We start from the raw sequence: 26,609 nt of genomic DNA, 5'->3' as shown, positions 1-26,609 counted from the left end.
CACAGCGCTTGACGCCAATGATAGGGTACTATTCCACCCACCAATACAAACGATGGGGCATTATCCCTCCTCCTACTAACCACATGTTCCTATTGTTTACTCCCACTGACACTGAGGCATTTTCTACTTCCACTGGCCACAGTTTGCCCCCCCAAAGTCCGAAGGAAAGTAGACTGGCCCTTTGCTTAGAAAATTTGGAGACCCCTGATCTAAACCATTCCATTGTGGCTCTGGCTGTATGTTTAAGGTTGTTGTCCTGCTGGAAGGTGAACTTCTGCCCCAGTCTCTTTTACAGACTCTAACAGGTCTTCTTCTAAGATTGCCCTGTATTTGGCTCCATCCATCTTCTCATCAACTCTGACCAGGTTCACTGTCCCTGCTGAAGAAAAGCATCCCCACAACATACTGCTGCCACCACCATGTTTCACAGTGGGGTTGGTGTGTTCAGGGTGATGTACAGTATTTTGGTCTCATCTGACCAAAGCATCTTCCTCCACATGTTTGCTGTGTCCCCCACATGGCTTCTTGCAAACGGGACTTCTTATGGCCAGATTTATGGAGTGCTCGATTAATAGTTGTTCTGTGGACAGATTCTCTCACCTGAGCTGTGGATCTCTGCAGCTCTTCCAGAGTTGCCATGGGCCTCTTGGCTGCTTCGCTGATTAATGCTCTCCTTGCCTGGCCTGCCAGTTTAGGTGGACGGCCAAGTCTTGGTAGGTTTGCAGTTGTGCCATTCGCTTTCCATTTTCGGTATATGGGTTGAACAGAGGTGTTCAAAGCTTGGGATATTTTTTATAACCTAGGTTACTAATTAGGCGACTTCTGAAGGCAATTGGTTCCACTTGATTTTAGTTAGGGGTATCAGAGTAAAGGGGGCTTAATACAAATGCACACCACACTTTTCAAATTTTTATTTGTAAAACCATTAATCATTTTCCTTCCACTTCACAATTATGTGCCACTTTGTGTTGGTCTATCACATAAAATCCAAATAAAATACATTTACAATTTTGGTTGTAACATGACAAAATGTGCGAAATTTCAAGGGGTATGAATACTTTTTCAAGGCAGTGTACTAGTGAGGAGGCATTTGAAATCCTCAGTATGATGGATGAGAACAGCGGGGAGTGCACATCATTGGTTTCAGAGTACGATCCTGTCAAAAGCAGTGGATCAGTGACCAAATTAGAAGAGGAAACAGTCCCTCCTAAAAGGATAAGATGCTCTGAAAGCCAGGCAACCATCAGCAGTGCCATACACCCCAATGGTGAATCGGCAAACACCAACGGCACTAGACGCCTGGATGAAAGCCCAGTACTAGTACTGGAGTATCACATCAGACCCCATAAATTGGTGCCCATACATATCTCACAGACACACTTGCAAACCCATTATGGCTGCCTTCCAACTCAGCTACAATCCCTTTTTTACTGCACAGCCAGGTGTTCAGGCCAACACTAAAGATTTTTCAGAAAAGTATTTATTTTTTTATTTTTACAATTTACTTCAATTGATTGTGAACCAGACCAATCTTTTTTCCCAGAAATATATCGCAGGCAACCCCAATTCATGCTATGCTCCTCCGTTTGAAAGGAGATGTCTCACAGTGGAGAAGTTCAGATTATTTTTGGGCCTTACAATTAACACGGGGCTTACAAAAAAAAACAAATATATGCTTACTGGTCCTCCCACCCCATCAATCACATGCCCATTTTTTCAGCTGTAATGTCCAGGTCATGCTATGACATGATTATGTACTTCCTCCATTTTAGCACCCTCCTCGAAATCAGCCTGGCTATGTGGAACTTTACAAAATCTTCCCACTAATTCATTTTTTTTCCCAAGAGATTTCCTGAATTATATATCTCTGACAGAAGCATCTGTGTGGACGAGTCACTTGTCCACTTCACTGGCCGACTGAGAAATTACCAGTAAAAGGGCCAGATATGAATTGAAACTCAACAAGCTGTGTGAAAGAGCAACCGGCTGCATGCCTTCCACGTGTATGAAGGCAAAGATTCCCAGCTCCATCCTACATAGACACAAGTAAAAACAATTGTCCGGGACCTGGCATTTCCACTATTCAAAAAGGGGGTATCACAACTACCTGGATAACTATTACACAAGTCTGCCCCTTTTCTGCCACCTGTACCTCCAGAAAACCCAGAAGGGCTTCCCACAAAGTATGGTGACCACACAGCTACAAAGGGGGGAATCAGTGAGTCTGAGGAATGATGAAGTGTTGGCCATGAAGTGGAGGGATAAGAGAGATGTGTATGTCCTGTCCACCATCCACAATGACACCACCGTGGAAATTCATGGAAGAGATGGCCCCATCCAAAAGCCTGAGTTTATCCATGATTATAATGGGTTCATGAGGGGGTGGGTCGAGGTTGCAATGATCAGATGTTGCAGCCCTATTTATCAACAAGAAAGTCCCTCTACTGGTATAAAAAGGTGCAATATATATTTTCCATTTGGCCATTTATAATGCATATGTCACCTATCACAAGTAACATAGAAGATGTCATTACTGCCTTAAACTACCAGCATTGAACCTCACCAGAAAGCATTTGCTCTGATTCTGTGAGCAGACGTCATGAGTGACAATTTCCAGAGAACATTCCACCAACAGAAGCAGACTGCAGACACCAACAAAAAAAAGATGTTCGGTATGCAGCAGAGAAAGAATTAGGAGAGACACCAATTTTCATTGTTCCCAGTGTCCTTCCCAACCAGGCCTATGCATTGGGAACTGCTTCCAATGTTACCACATGTCACTAAAATATTAGGCATAGTATCCATATTTCTAATAGCCTGCCATTTCCCAATTTCGAATATCTGTTCCCTTGTAAACAGGGGAGCCACTAACCAGGACAGGTCCTCTGTTTAAGAGTTACTCTAGCTAGCGGCTTAAAGAGGGACTTCCTTTCTTCCTTCCTTGAGAAAGATTGGTGGTATCCAATTGAAACATGTTATTATAGGCAAGAGGTGGGGTCATCAGTACAGGGGCATTGTTGTAAAGCTTGCACTGTCATCAGAGGTTTTTACTATCAGATACAGGCTGGGTGTCAGAGGCTGGAGCCCAGCCTGTTTGTGTTAAATTGATTAGTGCTTCTCTTGATTACTCTGCTCCTACTCAAATTGTCGTTAGGCACACATGCTTGTACTGCATTAGCAACACTGAAGCAACACAGCTCCAAAGCAACAAGCAGCCAGTGATGCAGAGTTAGTGTCTTGTTTTATTGGTATACATGTCATTTATTCTTTTTATGTTTATCTTTGCACTAAGGATTTGTGTGTGAGTGCTGCAAGAATTGTTTATGTTGTTTGCCTTGTTCTCTATATATATTATCCTATACCCACAGTTGATCCAGAAGAAGATGAAAAAAAAATCAGTAAAGCATGATCCAATTAGCTCCAGTGGGGAAGGGGGGACCATATATGTCTCCCAGCCAGCATATAATGCTTCAGGCCCACAACACCATAAGCTGCCCATAGCTGAGTGTTAGGAATGCTTTGTAGGTGAGGAACAGTGGGGCTACTCCAAAAAGGTGTAGGTGGAGAGAGTGTCAAGGGATGCAATATTTGGCTCTGGTTCTGTTCACACCTTTTTGATTTTTCACTTTAAACCTATGGTTTGGTTGAGGATCTAGGCAACAGCTATTTGATTCATTCTCAAGTCATGGCTGGTGAGACTCTGGATTGACAAATTCCTATGTCATTGGAACCCCTATATAAGAGAAGATATGATAATGTGATAGTTGGTGAGTCACATATTTCACAAAAATAGCTCACAAAAACTGATGAGCTTAGTGTGCATTGACAAAGTTGGGGCTGCACCCAAGGGTGAGGGGAAGAGCCATCAGAGACTTTTCTATGGACATCCATAGTTTATGGTGTTCCTTGACAAAAAATCTATAATATGTCAAAGGAGTGTTGATTTATAGTGGATTTCCAAGTTTGGCAAACCTTAACCATCCTAGTGATTGCTCATAATCACAAAGTTTGTATATTAGACTTGAATGGGAACATGTCCATGTATCACACTTTGATAGGACATAAAAAAACAGGGGAGTATATCAACCTTGTATAGGGCATTCTATGAAATCATGTATGTTTATGACCTAATAGAATTTTCAGTAAATTTTCAGTGTATTTGAGGAGGGGAGGTAACTGAAATCAAATATTTTGTCAACATTGTCAGTGTGAGCACTCCTAGCTATTTCAGAGCTATCATGTTACACATTGTTGTTTGTTTGCTGTTAAATAATTTTGTCTCTAACTCACTCTGTAGCTACGGGATGCTCTTTGTAGTTTGTCCCACCCTTCTTCATGCTCAGTCTCCATTCTCCGCTTATGCTGTATACTGCTGGATTTATGATTTTTTTGAGCTATCTGATGTTCATCTATTATGATCTGCACAATGTTTTTGGATTAAAGCTTTTAATGATCTGCAGGATGTCATTTGGATCAATCCACTGTCTGCTAAGCCACTAGACTGTAAGTTAAGTTATCTTACCAAAACTGGATCAGTTATGGAGATCACACTATCAGTGCTTAGATTGCAGAAGCAGATAGCTCCAGTCAAAAAATCTTCTATAACTCTGGAATATACTGTGAAATGTGATATCAGCCTGGCTATTGAGCAGCTTAGGACAGTGCAGCCATTGTCATACATGTCAGTACATGCCTGCAAGCTAATCGCAGCAGCTTTACAAGATAATAATCCACTGTTTTTCTGTTGACTGTTATACAAGTCAATGTGTGCATCATACATCTATTCGATAGAAGCCACCTGCATTGCCACATACCATTCTGGCTTTTTTGTATAATACCTTCTCAAACAAGTGAGACAGAAATCAGTATGTACTCCACAAACAACATACATTTTCCAGAGACTGCCAGTTAAATTATTAATTGTCAACGTGATGTCACAGCAAGAGACAGATTTTTTTTCCAGATCAGGAATTAAGCATACAAGGAAACACTTGGTTAAACCAACTTGGTAGGTTCAACAGAATTATGAAACTTATAAAGAAGAACTGCTGGTTGATGTCAATCAGTTATGGTATAAAACTGTTGATTGTGCACCATGCCTTTTTCATGAGGTACTGCAACTAGAGGGGGCTCTCAATCAATTAATTGCTACCTATGAGAGATATCAAAGACTGTGCCTTAAATATACTAACCTCTTAAAGTGGTACAACACTGAAGAGTCAAAGGAAGAATTAAAGGGATTTGTGCTTAATCTGGGGAGAGAAAGTTTAGTACAAAATGAAAGGCAGAGGTGAGAACTATACAAATTCTTTCATTTAAATCTCATCACTCTGCATCTATGAGACGCTTCTCCAGATTCGCCGCGTCTCTACAATTAAGATCTCCCACTCTCAGTCAACAACATATTAAATCCAGTGTCAGTGCCAAGCTTCTAAAATTCAAGCAGCCTTTTCTCAAAAGAAGGCAGAGATGGAAGCAGAAGCTGCAGGCAAGAGAGCACTAATGGAAGCAGAGATGGAAGCAGAAGCTGCAGGCAAGAGAGCACTAATGGAAGCAGAGATGGAGGCAGAAGCTGCAGGCAAGAGAGCACTAATGGAAGCAGAGATGGAGGCAAAAGCTGCAGGCAAGAGAGCACTAATGGAAGCAGAGATGGAGGCAGAAGCTGCCTGCTAGAAAGCAAAGGTGAAAGCAGAAGCTATACAAAAGGGATAACAGGCGCATGGTGTGGCAGTCCATGTATGTTTGATGAGTTCCAAATAGGCAGGGGTAAGGGTATTCCAGTAGGCACTAAGGGCAAGCTGCGTAGGAGTGAAGCATAACTCTGCAGAAGGGAAACAAAGAAACACAGCACCGCTAAGTGTGTACTGTGAAGGTATCTTACTTCTCTATTGTTCATTCTCCCCCCTGGGCTCTGACGGTTAGACATGTGTTTACACCACTTCCAACCATGCTGGTTGTCAGTGCCACACTAACCACACAGACCTTATAACCAGTTTTTTTGACACAACCATATATGCATACGTCATCACCGCACTATCACTACATACCAAATTAACCTGTCCTTTGACCTAACCATATACGCATACACCTCCGTTACAGCATGCCTTCTTATCTACATATGGTTGCCACATATTCATTGCATTGCTGTGGCTACCATATATTATGCAATTCATTTATCACCCTTTGCCCCTTTTGACATCCCCTAATTTCCATTCCATGCTAGGAACCTATACCAAAACTATTTTCCTATGCAGGGTTATCCTCTGCCAATCGTCCATTCTGTCCTTTTTATATGGGTATATATACACACACATATATATATATATTTTAATAATATATTAATAAAGGGGCCCATCATCCGCCCCTTGCTCTACATAAGGCTCCCTCACCCCCAGCTCCTCCCTGCCTGATGAAAGCGCACGCCTGGACTCATCTCGTCCTGCACATGCTCAGAAACGTGTCACATTTTGACGACGTCAGACGCCACATGTGCTGATCCTGGGCATCTTGGAGACTCTGCCAGGCTTCACCATCTATGCTGCATATGCACAGCACCATCTGCTGGCAGACACCTTGGAGATTCCACCAGGCTTACCATCCATGTTGCACATGCACAGCACCACCTGCTGGCGGATTCAATCGATCTCCTCTCTGGATCAGTCACACAACAACATCTGGCTACAGACGTCTTACCCATGAGCCTGTTTTTAAATTCTAAGATGTGAGTTACTACTTATCTTTCTATTAAATACCTTCACAGTACACAGTTAGAGGCGCTGTGTTTCTTTGTTTCGCGGAAGCAGAAGCTGCATGCAAGAAAGGAGAAGTTGCACACAGGAGAGCAGGGATTGAAGCTTTGGAGAAGCAATGTGAGTAGGCCGCAGCCGTGGCAAGGTTAAGCTAGATTGATGTCATCATAGAAGAATAGAAGAGGACTCCAGTGGCAGCCTGTGAAACTATGGTGAACTCCATGCCCAAGAGGGTTAAGGCAGTGCTGGAAAATAATGGTGGCCACACAAAATATTGGCACTTTGGGCCCAATTTGGACATTTTCATTTAGGGGTGTACTCACTTTTGTTGCCAACAGTTTAGATATTAATGGCTGTGTGTTGAGTTACTTTGAGGGGACAGCAAATTTACACTGTTATACAACCTGTACACTCACTACTTTACATTGTAGCAAAGTGTCCTTTCTTCAGTGTTGTCACATGAAAAGATATAATAAAATATTTACAAAAATGTGAGGGGTATACTCACTTCTGTGAGATACTGTACATAAGTTGATCTAGCAATCAACTTTCGCACAATCAAACTGTCGGTTTTTTTGCAGCTCGATCAGCTCCACCTCTGTGGTGTCTGGTTGTATCTCTTCTCACTGTGACACCTGAAATACTAGACCGCTCTCTATCTGATCTCTTAGGACAATTTTGCCTGGTCTCCTGATTTAAAGCATATCTCTGCACTTCCTGTTTGCCAGATTTTCATCCTCTCTCTAGCCGATATCTTGCTCCTTTGCCTACCTACAGCTGTCCTTATCTTTACTACTACTCATTACTGACCTTTTGGTTTGTTCCTCGACTTTGCTTCTGCTTTGTCCCAAAATGCAACCAATTACCAACCTTTATCTTGTTTATTGACTACACTTCTGCTTGATCCCTACCTGCTATATCTGCTGCTGGACCCCAGCTTGCTTACCTCCTGGTGAGGTGATCCTGAGGACTGCAAGCTGGTACTAACATGCAGCAAAATCCAGCTCCACCATCAGAAGCTCTGATAAATACCAGTTAGTGCTTAGACCCTGCATCTCAGGTGAGCCTGTGCCATCCGCCGGGGTGACCTGCTTGTATACCTATCCTGCTGGTCGGTGGGAGCCTCTCTAATGCTATCACTATTGGTCTGTGAGCCTGACCCCTTACCGTGACACTTGGCAGTGCTGATCAGTGTACCCTGAGTGCAAGGAAGTCTCCCCACTGTCAAAATACAAAGGTACAGTGGGAGGTTTTCACTCATCCAAATCGAATGTGTGGATGGGGGATTCGAGTCTTTTTTTTTTATTTTCATTTTTTTATTTTCATTTAGTCATCTATGGGCTGCCTTACTTACCATACTGCTAAAATTGTATGTATTAGTACTGCTTGGACCTTGAAGACAGGGGTGCACCCCAAAACTTGTCCTGTAAATTTGAATGTTCAAATAAAAAAGTATCTCAGACAGTACGCAATTGTTTTTGTGAACAGGGTTTAGGGGAATAATCTATTCATGAATGTTCTAAATGTATTAAAGTTCAGTGTAAGTTTGTGAGCCTTTCCACCCACAATTTGTAGAATATTTCCTTGCAAGATGCCCTGTACTGGAAACTAGCAGTGTAAATTTTGACTTCAAATTTCGATTTACTTTTAGTCATAGTCTTTTGACTAAAAAGCCATTTTAGTTTTAGTCGTATTTTAGTCATCTGATTTGTTTTAGTTTTAGTCGACTAAAATCTCCAGTACGTTTCAGTCGACTAAAGACACCAGTACATTTTAGTCAACTAAAATCTAATGGGTTTAGTTAATCTGTAATGCATTATTTAAGCATTTGTTTAGAATTTCTAAACTCATTACATACTCCTGGAGTAAAAATCAAATAACGTTATTATTTATGGTATTAAAGTGGTAGTAATGTTAATAAGCAAACTAAAGAAATGGGCCCCCTGTAGGTCTTAGCCATAATGTACTAGTATACACTGCATACTAGTACATAATGACAGACTTATCAACAAATTGAGCCCACCAGCGCTGCTCCCTGGCCGGATCCCCGGTGCTTCCATGTTTGCCCGGTCTTCCTTTCTGGGTATTGTATCTTCGGATATTTTACGGGCTGAGCAGAGGTGAAGTCACTCCTGTGCATGTGCAAGGCAGTCACATCGCCACAGCACAGAGAGCAGGCCATAAATGTGATCTGAGCTCCACATGTGCGGCTTAGATCACATTACTCGCTGTCAGGCAGAGGGGGGCATTTATGACCGAAAAGACCTCTACATTTTTCTAATGTATGACTCTACTACCACTTTATGGTTTGAACATGCACTGCAGACACATATTTAGATGTTGTGATACATAATATCTTATAAATAAAACCAAGTTTCATAAACAAACAAAAATATTGCTTTTTGACAAAGAGAATTGCAACTTTAAAATATATTAAAAAAACCCCCACTAAATCCAGAAGGGACGAATCTTCAAAGAATAGGGGACTTTTTAGGCACTGTACTAAACAATAAACATAGATAAAATATAAAAATTATTTTTATTAAAGTCCATTAAGAAAGGTGGACCAACTAATCCACCAATTGGTACACAAATGTTTAAAACATAACACAATTGAATTTGGCGATTCCTTTTCCTGCTAATAACACCAAAGCAATTCACAGTGCACACCAGCTTCTTCAAAGGCTTTGTGGGGATTGCCTACAGAAACACATACACAGCTTAACAGCAGAGAAAATATATATATATATATATATATATATATATATGTGAATTTATATATATGTGTGTATGTGTGTGTGTGTGTATATATATATATATATATATATATATATATATATATATATATATATATACACAAAAACCTGTAAGCTATTGGCTGTAATGCCATATTATATCAACATTAAATATTAAGAAAATCATTTTACATTTTTTTTTCTTTCATCAGCTTACCTACTTATTCATATTTGGTAGTACAGTGTTAATTTTGCCATCAGATTTCAATTTTGTTTTAGTCATAGCTTTTTTACTAAGATGCCATTTTAGTCATCTGAATTGTTTTAGTCGTATTTTAGTAGACTAAAATGACACTGGAAACCAGGAACCTGCAGCTCATTATAAGTGGAGGTAGTGGAGGCAGAGTGGAGGGATATTCTGAGAGCAGCCAGAGTGGCAGTGTATTGAAGCTATAAGGACAGATTGCTGTAGGTGTTTACTATGTTTGAGTTCTATGTATTACAGTGGTGAGGTGCACTCTGTTTTTGTGGCCACCATTGTTTACAGAATTTATTGAACCAAACAAGCCATTGATTGCTAGTGCTACATTCTATTTAATAGTCTTTAATTTTTTTTGTTTGGAGTGGATTTGAGGACAGGACCACTTACTAGGATTTTCTTTTGGGGAGGGCGTTGTTCAGTTGAATACAACTGAATACAACTTTTTTTTTTAGTTTGTTTGCAGCACCCCACTGCATCTGTAACACTTTGCACCCTCCATTTTCTGCATGCCTCTATACCCATATCTGCATCTTTCAGTTTTAAAAAGGAATAAGAACTAAGGCATGTGTCAGGGATCCCCGTGGCGCTGGTCCCGGCGCAGGCGCAGTGCGCCGCTCTCTGCAGGGACGCGGGCACCAGTTCCTGGCCGACCGCGGCATTCAGGCTTGCGCATGCGCAGTAGGAACCGCGGTCGCGCGCCGGGCACCAATGACAGCGCAGGGCGCGATATTTAAACGGCCCTGAACTGTCATTCAGTGCCTTCTGGTCTCTTCTGCATACCTGTACCTGTGATCCTGTTTCCTGTAAGTTGCTGACCCGGATTGGACCTGACCCTTGCTGTATTCTCCCACTCTGACCCCTGGCTTGCCTGACCTCTCTCCTGGATGCCCCTTACTAGATCTGACCTCCTGTTGCTGACCTGGCGTGTGACCCAACTACTCTCTGCCCGCTGCTTTGTACCGCACCGACCTCACTGTTACCGACCCGGCTTGTCTGACCTTCAACCTGCTCATCCATCCATCCATCCCACCGGGGTCTCCCGACCTCCTCACATCAGGCTCTTCCCCGTGGGAGCCCCTGGCGAATACCCCTACCACTGACAGGCGTACTCAGGAGCCACGACCTGGTCTCAGGGTACTCCAAGTCCATCCCCACCATCAGGGGCTCTGGTGAACAAGTACCTGGGGCTTAGACTCCGTGCCCTGGGAGCGCCTAATCAGTGGAGCGCTAGTGGTACCGCCAGGCGGTCCCTTACAGCATGGGAATCATCCTCCTAAACAAAAATAATTATAGCCCCAGTCAATGGTAGGGTGAAAATTTGCCAGTGGCACCACAGTTTGCAATCCAAACAGGAATTAAAGAATGGGTGGATAAAAACTGTGCAGTGGCACAAAAGTTTGAAGGCCGTGCAGCCAAGCAAATGCAGAGATACAGGCACTGTCTTTATAAAAAAAAAAAATTAGAACTACAGCCCTCAGGTAAGGGTGGGTAAAAACTGGCCAGTGACACCAGGGATTACAGTCTTAAAAACAAAGACACAAGCCACAGAGAGGTGTCTTTCTAAAAAAATTAAAAAATAAAGCTTCAGCCTTTAGGTGCGGGTAGTTAAATATTGACCAGTGGCACCACAGGTCGATGGCAGTGTCAACATACAAAGGTTGTGACACAAGGCTCAAACCAAAAAAAAATTGCTTCAGATTTCAGGTTTGGGTACATAAAAAGTGGCCAGTGGCACCACAGTTGGATGGCAGTAGAGACAAAAGCCTCTGGGAGGGGGTGGTGGAGTCTTTCTAAAATTATCTGCAGCTCTTAGGGTTTAGGTAGGTAAACATTGGCCAGTGGCATCACAATTTTCCAAATCATCTTTCAAAACAGCACCTAAAAGAGGATAGCTTCACCCATAGTTTCCAGGAACCAGAGCCGGAACAATTCTTTATAAGGAGGACCATTCACAGACAACTTTTCTCCTAGTTGTTCCTCTAGGAACTGTAGGGGGACTACAATTTTTGTCACATGTGGTGCTGAGGTGGGGTGGCTGTTCTTACCTGCTTTCTTGTTAGTACTAGCTATCTGGCACCTACATAGTTCACAGTTCACAGGTTTTGTTCAGACAACCGCCCCGAAGCACTCCTTTTTCTTTTGTGCTCAGGGAAAGTCTGCTAGGTCCCCCTGCACCATAGAGATCCTTTTAGGGTGCTTCACAATCCTTCCCTCCATGATAGAACTCTGTGAGGTGTGCAGTGGTATCAGTCTGAAAGTTCCTGACAGTGGGTGATGTCACATTAAGGCGGGGGCAAGACTTCCGGGTAGGCATTGCGACCCTACCATTCCAACCACTGGAAAGAAGAAGGAAAGGTGTGGTTCCTCATTGGTGCTTATAGTTCCAGGTCTGGTCTGGTGATCAGGAGCAGGATCCATTTATATACGTGGTAGAGAACATGTAGATGAGGGGGAACCTCTAGCTCCTTCAGCCTTATACTCCTGAAGGTGGTGACAGAGAATGTGAGGGGAGCTGCAGGCAGTACCAGATCTGTGTTAATGACAGCTGCATGGAGCGGAGGACAGAGGATCATGGAGCAGGACCCAAGCAGGGTTGAGAAACTAGGTTGAGGCTCTCATCGAGGGTGAACACAGCTGTGGGATACCAGATCAGAAGAAAGAGGTGCAGCCCAAACTGAGTTCATGAATAGTGGAGTAGGATAGTACCTAATCAGGAAGAAAAAACGGAGTGCAGGAAACAAGCAAGTCAGTGACAGCTGAACTAATCAAGTAAAGGGCAGAAGGCAATAAACAGAGTCCTGAAGGCAGGCCAAAGTTACAACGAGGAGGCAGAAATCCAGAGGCAGGTCAGTAGGCAAGCAAGGTCATACATGGGATCATAGGCCAAAATCACTAGATTTGGTGAATAAATATCCACAGCTAAATAAAGAGATCCCTTTGGTCGTGGAGGAATTTGAATAATGTGATTAAGTAGTTATTATGGGCCTTTGTGGTTTCTATAAGACTTGCCACAGATGCAAGTCCCAGGAGCACACCTAGACCTAAAGATAATTCAGAGTACTTGACCAAAGAGGGATGCAAAAAGATCCTCCAGTTGGAGAGAATTGAAACCAATCCCCCTAGCTCTGATCCTCTAAGCGCAGGATCTGAGGGATCAGCATGTACAGATCTTGCAGTGGTATACATCACTCAAAAAGGGGGGGGGGCAGAAGCAGTATTCTGCTGAATTTCACAGAGAAGTTTCTAAGATGGTTTGGAAAGGATTTTGGCACACTTGACAATGGTGCACTTAAAGAGAACTAAGGAGACACTAAGAGTGGGCTTTGAGATAGGACATTTTCACAATGATCACAGACAAATGGGGTTAGCCACAGGTAGATTTGTGCAGGAACCAGGAGAATGTGAATGTGTCCACGTTGTTTTATCTAAACAGAAAGAACGAAGCCTTAGAAACATATGTCCTAGCTCATCCATGGAAATTCCAGCTTTTCTGCTTGTTCCATTAGTTCTAAGGTTTCATTCACATGGCTATAATAATTTTACTGATATTATTACACTTGTTTTCTAGGAGAAAAGTTCCTGTGTATTAATCAGTAAAATGCTTGTGTGTAGATGCCTTTAAATGTGTCAAGATGTGCATGCGTACATAGCTTAATTCTATGATAATTTATTTTTCCGTTTTGTTCAGACTTAATTTACAATCATACAAATGCATATACATGCATTCATATGTGTAAGGGCATACATCACATGTTCTTAGAGGCAGATGTTTGGATTCTGTGTTATGGATCTGAAAGCAGCTCATGTTTACACACCTGTGTGAATGACTGTTGAAAACAATGCAGATGTATTCAGCTTTGTAATTAAAAAGCAATTGTATATGCACCGTGTGAATGAAGCCTAAAAAGCTACAGTTAGAAACAACATCTCTTATCGAGGTAGCTCTTTTTTGGTCCAAGAGACTGTGGTTCTTAGTAAAAGCTCCTTGGACTTTACCCATTAGACAGAACTCCAGGGTCCAGGATGTTTTATCCTGTCTTCTCTTATCCCCCCCTTGCTCCACGTTCCCCATTTCATCTCCTGATAGAACACAGCCTTTGGGACAATCTGCACATGCTCAGTTTGGTGTGTATTTCTAGATTTTTTTATTTTTCTTGGGAGGGTGCATGTGATCAGCACTGGGCCACACAGCACTGACCAGACAGAGGGTCAGGGGTTTTGCAATCTCATAGGGCAGTGAGAGGGCAATGAAAACTCCTCCCACAAGCTTTAACCAGTGCTCAGCTGGGCACTGATAGAAGTCAGAAGACTGCTCTAACTGCTGATGCAAAAAGGTATTTAGCAGTTTATATTTACTAAAATAATTGCATTCCATGTTCTGTGGGAGACAAGATATAGTGACTGCAGGGTCCTGGGTTTAGTAATACTTTAAACGTTGAAGTCATTTGAAGAAAGGAATGGGAATGAGGGGAAAAGAAGCTCATTCTAGGGTCCAGAACTCCGCAGAATCCATAAACGTATTCCAAGGCAGCCACTTGTTTCTGAAGGCTTTACAAATAACATGTAGTGAACTTTTAGTTTTTCCATGTGTGTTTTGGGTGTGTAAAAATTCCATATTATATGTCACATATAAAGGTATATAGGATGTTCATGGGAATAGTCTGAGTAGCAAGCTTGCATAAAATATCGTATTTTTCGCTCCATAAGACGCACCTGACCATAAGACGCACCTAGGTTTTAGAGGTGAAAAACAAGAAAAAAAATATTCTGAACCAATGGACTGCAGACACAGTACAGAGGATGACCAGAGACTGCGGACACAGTACAGAGGATGACCAGAGACTGCGGACACAGTACAGGATATGACCAGAGACTGCAGACATAGTACAGGGAAAATGCCAGGGACTGCAGACATAGTACAGATGACCAGAGACTGCAGACAGTACAGGGGATGACCAGAGACTGCAGACAGTACAGGGGATGACCAAGAGACTGCGGACCTTTGGGGAGGCAGGGGGAGCGGGTACCTGAAGTTGTCCTTTCTTTAGTGTGGGCACGGTGGCTTCTTCCCACGCCGGCTTCTGTGACAGCCGGGTGCCCACTGCGCATGCGTGAGAAGCGCTGCACTTTGTATATGGCCTGGCGCCTTCTGGGACCTGTCATGTGTCCCAGAAGTCGCTGGACCATTCACAAAGCACAGTGCTTCTCGCGCATGCGCAGTGGGCACCCGGCTGTCACAGAAGCCGGCACGGGAAGACTGGACAGAGGAACAGGTAAGGTCCTGCAGAAGAGAAGAGCTGAGAGGCCGCCCCGGTATTCTGACATGGTGGCGGCGGCGGAAATACCGGACCGGCCGCTCCATATTCGCTCCATAAGACGCACTGACATTTCCCCCCCTTTTTTGGGGGGAAAAAAGTGCGTCTTATGGAGCGCAAAATACGGTAAGTCAAGGGTCAAGATAAATGTTTGTTTTAAAATGTATTGAACAATCTTAATTGGGGATATTGTATCCATACACCTGTAGGTGGAGAGTCAGGGTGGAATAGTTGCATCAACATACATGGTGTAAGCATTGGACAAAGTAAAAAGGCCCTGGGGCCAACCAATGAAGGAATGTTTGAGTGTTGCATACCAGCAAAAAATCAGGATTGCCCAAGATCAGAGTATGAGGACCGTGAGATGTTGAAAACTTAAATCTAGTGGACTTGCAGACCTTAAGCACCATGGGGATGAAAATAGAATGGTGATGATATGTTTTGAAAGTGAAGTGGGGACTCTACTGCACTTCCAAATATATATTGTTAGAGGAGATTTTAAGAGAGTGAAAAAAATTAGGAAAGTATTACAGTGGGGATCGAAAGTTTTGGCACCCCAGCTAAAAATTTGTATTAATGTGCATAAAGAAGCCAAGGAAAGATGGAAAAATCTCCAAAAGGCATCAAATTACAGATTAGACATTCTTATAATATGTCAACAAAAGTTAGATTTTATTTCCATCATTTACACTTTCAAAATAACAGAAAACAAAAAAAATGGCATCTGCAAAAGTTTGGGCACCCTGCAGAGTTAATATCTTGTACTGCTCCCTTTGGCAAGTATCACAGCTTGTAAACGCTTTTTGTAGCCAGCCAAGAGTCTTTCAATTCTTATTTGAGGTATCTTTGCCCATTCTTCCTTACAAAAGTCTTCCAGTTCTTTGAGATTTCTGGGCTGTCTGTCACGCACTGCTCTTTTAAAGTCTATCCATAGATTTTCAATTATGTTGAGGTCAGGAGATTGTGAAGGCCATGGCAAAACCTTCAGTTTACGCCTCTTGATGTAATCCCCCGTGGATTTCGAGGTGTGTTTAGGATCATTATTCATTTGTAGAAGCCATCCTCTCTTTAACTTCAGCTTTTTCACAGATGGCATCAAGTTACCATCCAAAATTTGCTGAAATTTTATTGAATCCATTTTTCCTTCTACTCGTGAGATGTTCCCTGTGCCACTGGCTGCAACACAACCCCAAAGCATGATTGATCCAACCCCATGCTTAACAGTTGGACAGAGGTTCTTTTCTTTAAATTCTGTGCCCCTTCTTCTCCAAACGTACCTTTGCTCATTCCGGCCAAAAAGTTCAATTTTAACCTCATCGGTCCACAGAACTTGTTTCCAAAATGCATCAGGCTTGTCTATATGTTCATTTGCAAAGTTCAAACGATGATTTTTGTGGTGAGGACGTAGAAGAGATTTTCTTCTGATGACTCTTCCATGAAGACCATATTTGTACAAGTATCTCTTTATAGTGGAATAGTGTACCACAACTTCAGTGTCTGCCAGATCTTTCTGGCGGGATCGTGCAGTCAAACGTGGGTTTTGAATTGTTTTTCTCACAATCCTGCGAGCTGTTCTGTCTGATATTTTTCTTGGTCTTCCAGATCTTGCTTTAACTTCCACTGTTCCTGATGATTGCCATTTCTTAATTACATTCCGAACAGAGGATATTGACATCTGAAAACGCTTTGCTATCTTCTTATAGCCTTCTCCAGCTTTGTGAGCGTCAACTATTTTCAGTTTCAGTTTTCTAGACAACTGCTTAGAAGAATCCATGGTGCTGATTGTTGGGGCAAGGTCAGATGAGTCTGGGCATTTAAAACCTTTGAGATTGACATCACCTGGTCTTCCCAGACGATGATTGAGAACAATCCATGACACTGGCAGGTCTCAGCTTGGCAAAGGGGGCAGTGCATGCTATAAATTCTGCAGGGTGCCCAAACTTTTGCAGACGCCATTTTTATGTTTTCTGTTATTTTGAAAGTGTAAATGATGGAAATAAAATCTAACTTTTGTTGACATATTATAAGAATGTCTAATCTGTAATTTGATGCCTTTTGGAGATTTTTCCATCTTTCCTTGGCTTCTTTATGCACATTAATACAAATTTTTAGCTGGGGTGCCCAAACTTTCGATCCCCACTGTATGCACAGTCTGGAAAAAGTAAAGACGTGGGAGAAGGTTAATTTTAAAAAGTGAGATTCCTGCAAACCATGTATTGTGGAGATTCATTCAACATTGTAGTTTGAAGCAAATCTCATTAAATAACAGTGTTTAATCTAGTTTGTATAGATTTGAATTATTGAAGGGTATTTGTACCCCTAGATATTATGGTCATGCTTCCATTTAAAAGGAAAGTTTAGAAGATTTTGAAGTTGTAGTTGTTCAGTCATTTGGAGCAAGATGTTTAAGGCTCCAGACTTCTGTAAGTTAACTTTACAGTTACTGAGTTCCCTAGAGAATTCAAATTATTGTATAAGAGAAGGAATTCCTATCAAGGGGTTAGAAAGATACAGCAAAAAAATCATCTGGATATAGTCCCATTTTATGGTTATGAGTGTCAAACATTACTTCTTGGATGACATCTCTACTCTATAGCGTTCACTAGTACTAGATTGTCATTGAGTTTCCAAGTAAAGGAATGTTTACACCATCTGGAAGTTGTAAGGTAGGCGGTCAGCCGAACACAATAGTCAACTTTAATTCATATGGTTAAAATTATTTAAAAAAAACAGTTATAGTAAGTACTTAAAATGAGTTGTTGGAGTTGGGCTTTAATTTTTTTGCGGCTCACCAAAGCCCATTAAAAACTATGGGGCATATTTATAAATTAGTAAATGTAACTTTCATTAAATATTCACTGGTGGTGAAACACTCTGATTTAACACACATGCACTGGGAAGATTCACCTGCAGTGAATGTTTGATGAATGTCAGATTTACTGTTATATAAATATGCCTTGTCCAAAGGGTGACAATTCTGGTATGGAATTTAACTTCAGAGAAAACAGTATTGTCACCTTGTAAAAGCAAGTGGTGAAATCAATAGATGATAAAACTATGTTACAAAAACTACTGTGGTAATGCTTGTGACTGCATAGTTTATGTAATATTTAATGTTTCCCATACCTCCATTTTAATGTTCATTGACCTGCATATCTTGTATTTCAGGTTGCTGTAGATGACACTGAAGATGTCTCTCTTGACTTGGGAAATGAAGAAGAACTGGCGTTAAGAAAAGCAAAAATTAGGTGTTGTATATTAGATATACAGTATATGCAGAATAAAATTATTTTTTTTTTCATATGGGTTAAACATTGAAAGCATTTTCACTGGCCTACATCTGAAAACTAGATAATATACCCTGTACCGCAATGTATATAACCTTGTAAACTGAAGTGGTAAAATGCAAGTCAATAATGACAATGTTGGACTGGGATTTGCAGGAACCACCAGCAATTCAAATTAAAAAGCTCAACTTGGTAGATATTTAGCACAGTAGATACAAATAATTTATATTTGTATTTGGTTCATATTTGTGGTAGTAGAAGCAGGGAAATTACTATGTTTTACTTGTTTTAAACAACCTAAAAAAGCACACTTAGGCTAGGTTAACACCGTTGGGCTATATTGTGTTACATTACCACTTGTTATGGTGCAATGTGTTATAAAAAAAATAAATGCACCTAAGGTACATGTACCCAACTCATGTTAATGCGTGGCTCAACATGCATGCCGTTAGTGCACTGCCGTAGTGTGATCCCAATAACAGTGTCAAGTATTTGCATTGATCCACCTGACACTATCATTGGGTAAATAGAGGTAATACAAATAAACAAATCAAACCTAATGTGGCATTTTAACATATACTGTAAGTGTTTGCATTTATCATTGTCTTCCCAACACTAGTTTGCCTATTTAAAAGCTTGTATGGTATTTTCACTGTGTGTGAGCACAGGGTGCATATAATTTATTGCATAAAATTTTTTATAGATACAGTATATTAAAGAGTTCAACTTGATCTTATCAGTCAACAGTTTGTAATTATATATTGTATGTTCATGGCATTAGACATATTTTCTCATTGCATATAAAGGCGCTGTTTCCTACCTTGCAATGCTTTACAATAGCAGTAGATTAAGAGACCATGTAAGGCAAAATTTAGGATGGTTTTTGGTGTATTGTAACAGCACAATGGATTTTAAATGGCTCTTAGGGGTTAAGTTAGCATCTTTCATATATCCTGGATCTCTCTGTTAGTGCCAAAGATTAGTCTCTTAATCAATAATCATAAAATGCAGCGCTAGTCAAATGATGAATAAAACAATGATAAATATGACAACAACGTGCGCTGTGGAGCGCTAAGGGTATTGGTGAAAGTAGCGTCTGGGTATGAGGCATAAGGTGCAGTAGTGACACAAATCTGCATAAATAGATAAAAACGTCCAATATATATAAATGGGTGAATTCCGTGACTCCAGTGGATGGAAATACGAGTATATATTGCACTAACCAGAAAGCGCCTGCACGGGATGGGATTTACCCTGGAAACCTGGAGAGTAGCAGCCAGATGATCAACTGATGTGCAGACGTGTGCCAGATGATCCCTGGGTTACCTTTAGGATACAGATGACCAGGAGTGGTGTAATTTACTCAAATGCGCTTATAATTGCGCTTTCTGGTTAGTGCAATATACTGTATACTCATTTTTCCATCCACTGGAGTCACGGAATTACCCATTTATATATATTGAACGTTTTTACCTATTATACAGATCTGTGTCACTATTGCATCTTATGCGTCATACCCAGACGCTACTTTCAGCAATACCCTTAGCGCTCCACAGCGCACGTTTTTGTCATATTTTATCATTATTTTATTCATCATTTGACTAGCGCTGCATTTTATGATTATTGATGTTGTATGAGGATTTGAGGTTTGACCTTTATGCTAGTCGCTTAGCTTTTTATCTAGCGCTCGTTTAACCAATTACTACCTTATATAGTCTCTTAATAGCTGGGAACATGACATTAGATACTGTATATTCATAAAAGTTATCATTCACTCTGATCACCCCTAAATATAGTTCTACCTACAATCTGCATCTATCACTTTTGACAGTTTTTCCCAACTTTCTGACAATCCATGGTGACAGACAGCCCCCAGGACACAGCAGGTGATTGACAGCCTCTGATGTGCATGTTTCTCTATGAGACTGTTTAGAAGGGGGTGTGTCCTTCCTCTCCACTCAGGTGTCAGATTACACTCAGCTCTCTGTGCTGTGCAATGTGCGACATCTGATCCCTGCCCTTTGCCTCCTGGAAGCTGAGAAATACCATCTTCTCTGTGTACTTTGGCTGTGGAAGAGAAGGGGGCTGATAAACAGATACAGATTATGTGGGAGGATTTGCTTCAATATTGTTTGTCACCTGAGATTAGTAATTTTAGTGGTCTTATGTATGGGTTTATGATCACCTTAACAAAATTTAAAAAAAATTTAGTTAAAAAAAAACTATTTGATGTTATCAAGTACCACGGTCTTGAGTCACAAATATAAATATAATCTTAAAGTATTTGTAAACCCTAAATGTATGTATTATTATTTATGGTGTCATGCCTCCCTGTATACAGTAAAATGAATTGTGAATGATCTCAAAAACATCTCAAACTGAGGCTCAAAAGCATGTGGCATTTGCCCATCCAAGCCTGTCAGCACTGGTCATTATGCTAGGGACAGACTGCATGATATGCATCGTTTTTTTTTAAATTTGCAGTATATTGTCTATAGTTTTGTGTTAATACATTCCAAACTCACTACAAAGGCTCACAAAATATATCTACAAAAAATAGAAATAGTACAAACCTAAAAATACATCTACATACCGTACCTTCTATAAAGTACAACATTTTTTATAAAATGAGCTTGGACCCATTTTAAAGAATATATTATACATGCTTACATTGATCCAGGTTGTATGTATATACAATACTTGGCAAATGCTCCTAGAAGCTGGAAATCGTTGAGTAGACACCGCTACTTCAATGATCTCCATTTGTTTTCAGGTCCCACACTGAATGGCAGTACTCCTGCTTACTGAATAAAGGAGTTCGGCTGCTCGGCATGGGCATCATTCAAAGATTGCAGTGATGTCATGCTCTACTCCTTGCTCACTGAGAGAATGCTTTTCTTTCATTCAGAGAATGCAAAGCATTCACTGAATGGTGCCCATGCTGAGCAGCCAGCCTTCTGTGTTCACAATGTATCAGGCTGTATCATCAGTGAGGAATGACTTGTACATAGTTACGCTAGTCAAAGCTGGACTAGTGTAGCTATATATAATATAGCCATGTCTGGAATTATTCTTTAATGTCTTGAAGTAAAAGGGCTGCCTTAGAGCAAACACTGCACAAGACTCCTGCTGTTGCTTTTATCAAGAAAAGCTTTTTCCCTTCATGTTTTTGATATGGTTTATTTTGTTACATAGTTGGGGAGGTTGAATAAAGACTTCATTCCATCCAGTTTAACTTGTTTATGTGCATGTGTGTCTATGTCTTTGCCATTTCCCTTATACCTGTATATTGCATTCTCTAAGATGCCCATCTAAATTTTTTTTTTTAAATTGACACTCCCCACTGACACCACCAACTTTGGAAGGAAATTACTGGAGACAAACTCGTTTGATTCATGACTAAACCCTGCAATCTATGCCATTCCAGTGTCAAGAAACTGCCATTTAAGACCTAGTCCTCTCTATATCTTACCTGGTTCACATCACCCACAATTCATATTTCCCATTCCCTTCTGTAGTCTGCATCACCCACAGTTCCAATCTCCTATCCTCTTATATAGTTTGCATTGCCCCATTTCATATCTCCTGTTCCCCAATACAAATTCATAACAATTTGATACCCTCTCAATTCACAGTTCCACTTCTCCTCCACTTGAATAAATTGAATCTAATCCTCAGTTTTCCAATTATTCCCTCCTGCTATTTTATCCCAAATATTTAACAGTTCACATTCTACATAATGATCTATACTTTCACACATAGTAGTGTAAAGCCCCTCATTACATCCCTACAAAGAGCTGGATTCATTCCTAAATGCACAAAATATAACTTGATGTTAACATTTATAGGTCCGGACCTCTCTGTTGTTCCGATGTGAACATCCTGGACTTCAGATATAAGTTATCCCTGTTTTCAGCCAGGACCAACAATCATCTAGCATTGGAAGCTCTGACAATTCCTTGGACCTTTTTCATTTCATATATTCCTTTCCTTCAGTGCAGATTCATGCCTCATGTGCTTTGCAAGATAGAGTAATGCCTAGTTCACACGATGAGAAAATCTGATGAAAAATACCGCTTTCTGAGCGATTGTCCGATAATCTGGTTGTTTGTATACAGATTTCGAGAGCTAATTACAGTAATAACAGTTAATGTGAAATTATCCAAGGGACAAGCACGAAAATTTTTCTCGCACGATAACAGAACGAATGATTTTCGTTTAATCAGTATAGTATTTGTCCATAAAAAAATCAAGTGACCAAGGCCGCACATGCTTGGAAATGAAAGAATACATAACAGTACAATACATTACATCATTGTGGGAAGTTGTATTCTGTCTTATGAGATGAGGATGATCATTCGTCCAATATTCTCAACGTGTGTACCAGACTTCACACACGAAACCAGTGATTTTCATTGCAGCACACTGGCCCTGGAGATCCTGATACATGGATATATTAAAACCTCTAGGGGACGATCCCTGGCCTCTTCCAAACAGGTCAGGCCTTCTGTCTCAGGGCATTAATGTAAATAGATCAAACTGCGCAAATTCCAGTGTGTGCACCACCACCAAATAAATAAATGGAGGCTTTCCAGAAACACAGACCCCTTAATTATAGGGGATCTTAACCAGCATTGCAATATAGGGTGTCATCCAATTCTCCATGCCAAGCCCGGATCAAAGATCTCCCAAGCCTCACAAACCACTATGTGAACTCCAATACGATGCCAAATAATATCATGAAAGAAAAACATGCCTCTCATAGTGCAATAGGTTTGACTATCCTTTATTTGCGCAAATAAAATCCTACTTACAAGCTGTAGGGTACTGACAGCGCAATGACGTCAGAGGGAGGCTCCGTCTGATGCATTTCATCATCAAAAGGCGTCTTCCAGGGCCTAGGGAGCCACCCTCCGCCACCGCGCATAAATAGAATAAAGTTAATCCTCAATTTGGAGCACAACCAGCCTCAATTCATCACAGGAGATAAACCCAAGCCTCGACTTCCCATATTTGTCCTCCAGTATATGATACTGAAAGAACCCGTTTGGTAAAGCAAACCTCGATTTGGAATTCAGAAAAAACACAAAGTTGGACAAACAGCCCGGTCCACACCCCAGGGACAAAGCTACCCACCCAAACAGAATTAGACCCCATTACCAACTCTGAGAGTTAAAATATGTTATTAACCCTTTATGGGAATAGTAAATGGATCAAATTGAAGAAGGTGAATGCTCCAAAATACACAAGTACAATTAAGTGTACACATGTAACGCCATCTAGTGTACAATATTAAAAATACTCAAATCTTAAAATAACATACATATTATCCCCATATATCATATTCTATTCAATAAACAATCAGGAACATGATGTAAACAACTCCAAAAAAAGGAATATAAATTATAGATCATATATCCAGTATAATTGCTGGTAAAAGTAATAAAATAATAACTTAAAATTAGATAAAACAAAAATATCTATGCCCTGTATAGCATACTACTATATATAGGCAATATAGCTCCTCTTAACCATCATAATGTACAATAAATGCAAAATACAGGAAAACATGCTGGAATAATACATGTGTGGGATTCCACTTAATTGTATTTATGTATTTTGGAGCATTCACCTTCTTCAATTTGATCCGTTTACTATTCCCATAAAGGGTTAATAGCATATTTTAACTCTGAGTTGATAATGGGGTCTAATTCTGTTTGGGTGGGTAGCTTTGCCCCTGGGGTGTGGACCGGGCTGTTTGTCCAACTTTGTGTTCTTTCTGGATTCCGAATCGAGGTTTGGTTTACAAAACGGTTCCTTCTGGTATCATATACTGGAAGACAAATATGTGAAGTCAAGGCTTGGGTTCATTTCCTGTGCCATCTATTTCCTGTGATTGATTGATTCAGTCTAGTTGTGCTCCAAATTGAGGCTTGGCTTTCTTCCATTTAATCGCAGTGGCAGAGGGTGGCTCCCTAGCCCCAGGAAGACGCCTTTTGATGATGAAACGCGTCGGCAGGAGCCTCCCTCTGACGTTATCGCGCTGTCGGTCATATTGAAAGTGGTTTTTTGAATGCTTGTCAGCGCAAATAAAGGATAGTCAAACTTATTGCACTATAAGAGGCATGTTTTTTCTTTCATGATATTATTTGGCATCGTATTGGAGTTCACATATTGGTTTGTGAGGCTTGGGAGATCCTTGATCCGAGCATGGTATGGAAAATTGGATGACACCCTATATCACAATGCTGGTTAAGACCCCCTATAATTAAGTGTTTCTGGTAAGCCTCCATTTATTCACTTGGTGGTGGTGCACACATTGGCGAATAATCGGGAAAATAGGATGCACAACATCAATATTATATTTACAGTATTGGAACAAGGCTTTCACTATTGGATGTGGAGCCTTATATCCACACGGACTTTACTGTGTTTTTGTATGGACTACATGTCACTATTTATTTGTTTTTCATTGATTTGAAAAATGATTTGATATTTTTTTCATTGAACTTTTTTTCAGTTTGTCTTGAGGGACAGGGGTGTCTCTGATTCTGTCATTTCCACATTGCTTAAAGCCAGAAAAGCCACTTCCAGAAATATTTACTATTATACCTGGATATCCTTCTTTGCCTGGTGGGCATGTAGGCTTTTTAATCCCATGGATTTCTCTGCCTCACATTTTGGCCTTCCTGCATTCCAGACTTGACCAACACTTGGCCTGAAGTACAGCTAAGGGGCAGATTTTGGCCTTGTCCGTTTTGTTACGATAAGCTCTGGCTTTACTTTCTTTAGTAGAAACCATTATTCAAGGTGTTTCCTGGATTGACCACCCTTACAGCACCTTGTTCTTCCTTGGAATCTTAATTTGGTTCTCTCTGCCTTGCAGAAACCACCCTTTGAACCCAGCAGAAAACTATTTTTGGATTATGGACACTTGGGGAGTGAGGTAGGGCTTTAGGGGTTGCTCAAAGGGGGCATGTTCAGTAAAGCTTTGCCAGTCACTTAAAGGTACCTGCCTATAACCAAGGGTCTTTGAATATCCAGACTGTGTCCTAAACTGTACTTCAAAATTTTACATTTTTTTTAAATCCCCAGCCCCTAAAATATTATATAGAAAGTCTTATCCTTATAAAATATTTTGGGCCTCTAGCATGATTGATCCACTTAGTAATAAAAGCTCTCCATTTTGATATGGAAATATTTTTCCCTATGGGATATTTGCTGCTTGTAATAAGACTGAAAACTAGAAGGCAATGTCAGTTTACTTTAAAAAGTGTCAGACTTCTCAAACAGATTCTTTAGTTCTATGTTTAACCACTCATTTTATATATTTATTAGATTGCCTCTGCAGCTGTCAACATGTGGGTTGGGCCATTAGCCATGAGACACAGAACATCTTTAACATAACAAGGGGTGAAAACCCGCAATTTATCCTTACATTTTTTTTAGGGGCGGTTCATGGAATCAAAATTCAAACATTAAAATTTTTATGGGATTACCAGGGACACTTAACTTTGGAGTAGGGCAGCCATCAGAAATTTTGGGGTCCCTGGAGTCCTTCAGTGCACCCACTTTTATTTTAACACTCTTACAACTTAATATGTGAAAATGAAAAGTGTATTCCACATCATCAGTGCTTTCAAGATTTAACAGTAAGGAATTATATTTTGGCCAAAAAATATGAAGCCTGCCACTATGACAAGGTAGACTTTTGAGCAGCACCCTACATTAACTGCATTGTTTTCAAAGAGACAGCGCAATCCAGCAAAAGACAGCCCCATATATTCAACAAAGAATCATCCCAATCCAGCAAAGAGACATCCCTATATATTTAGCAAAAAGACAGCCCCATATGTTCAGCAAAGAGATGGCCCACTGCAGCAAAGAGACAGCCACATATATTCAGCAAAGAGACATCCCCATATATTCAGCAAAGAGACAGCCCAATGCAGCAAAGAGACATCCGGATCCCGCAAACAGACATCCCTATATATTCAGCAAAAAGACTGCCCAATCCAGCAAAGAGACATACCCATATATTTAGCAAACAGACAGCCCAATCCGGCAAAGAGACATCCCCGTATATTCAGCAAAGAGACAGCCCAATCCAGCAAAGAGACAACCCCATATATTCAGCAAGTATTCAGCTCAATCCAGCAATAAGACAACCCCATATATTCAGCAAAAAAGACAGCCCAATCCAACAAGGAGACATTCCTATTTATTCAGCAAAGAGATATATTCAGCAAAGAGTCCAATCC

General features: G+C 40.8%; 1 protein-coding gene across 2 annotated transcripts in view; it reads left to right on the top strand.

The window, feature by feature from the left end:
- TVP23A (trans-golgi network vesicle protein 23 homolog A) overlaps nucleotides 1–26,609 on the top strand; it is a 71,381-nt gene that overhangs the window by 1,839 nt on the left and 42,933 nt on the right. For both annotated transcript variants that reach the window (XM_089678236.1, XM_089678235.1), the window contains exon 2: nucleotides 18,230–18,309. In XM_089678236.1, coding sequence (XP_089534362.1) covers nucleotides 18,230–18,309 — 80 coding nt within the window. The remainder of the gene's footprint in view (nucleotides 1–18,229; nucleotides 18,310–26,609) is intronic.

Source organism: Staurois parvus, unplaced genomic scaffold, assembly GCF_062004578.1.
Source record: "Staurois parvus isolate SC_StPar_1 unplaced genomic scaffold, SC_StPar_1.0 ptg000200l, whole genome shotgun sequence".
NCBI classification, from domain to species: Eukaryota; Metazoa; Chordata; class Amphibia; order Anura; family Ranidae; genus Staurois; species Staurois parvus.
This window is presented reverse-complemented; position numbering and strand designations above follow the sequence as displayed.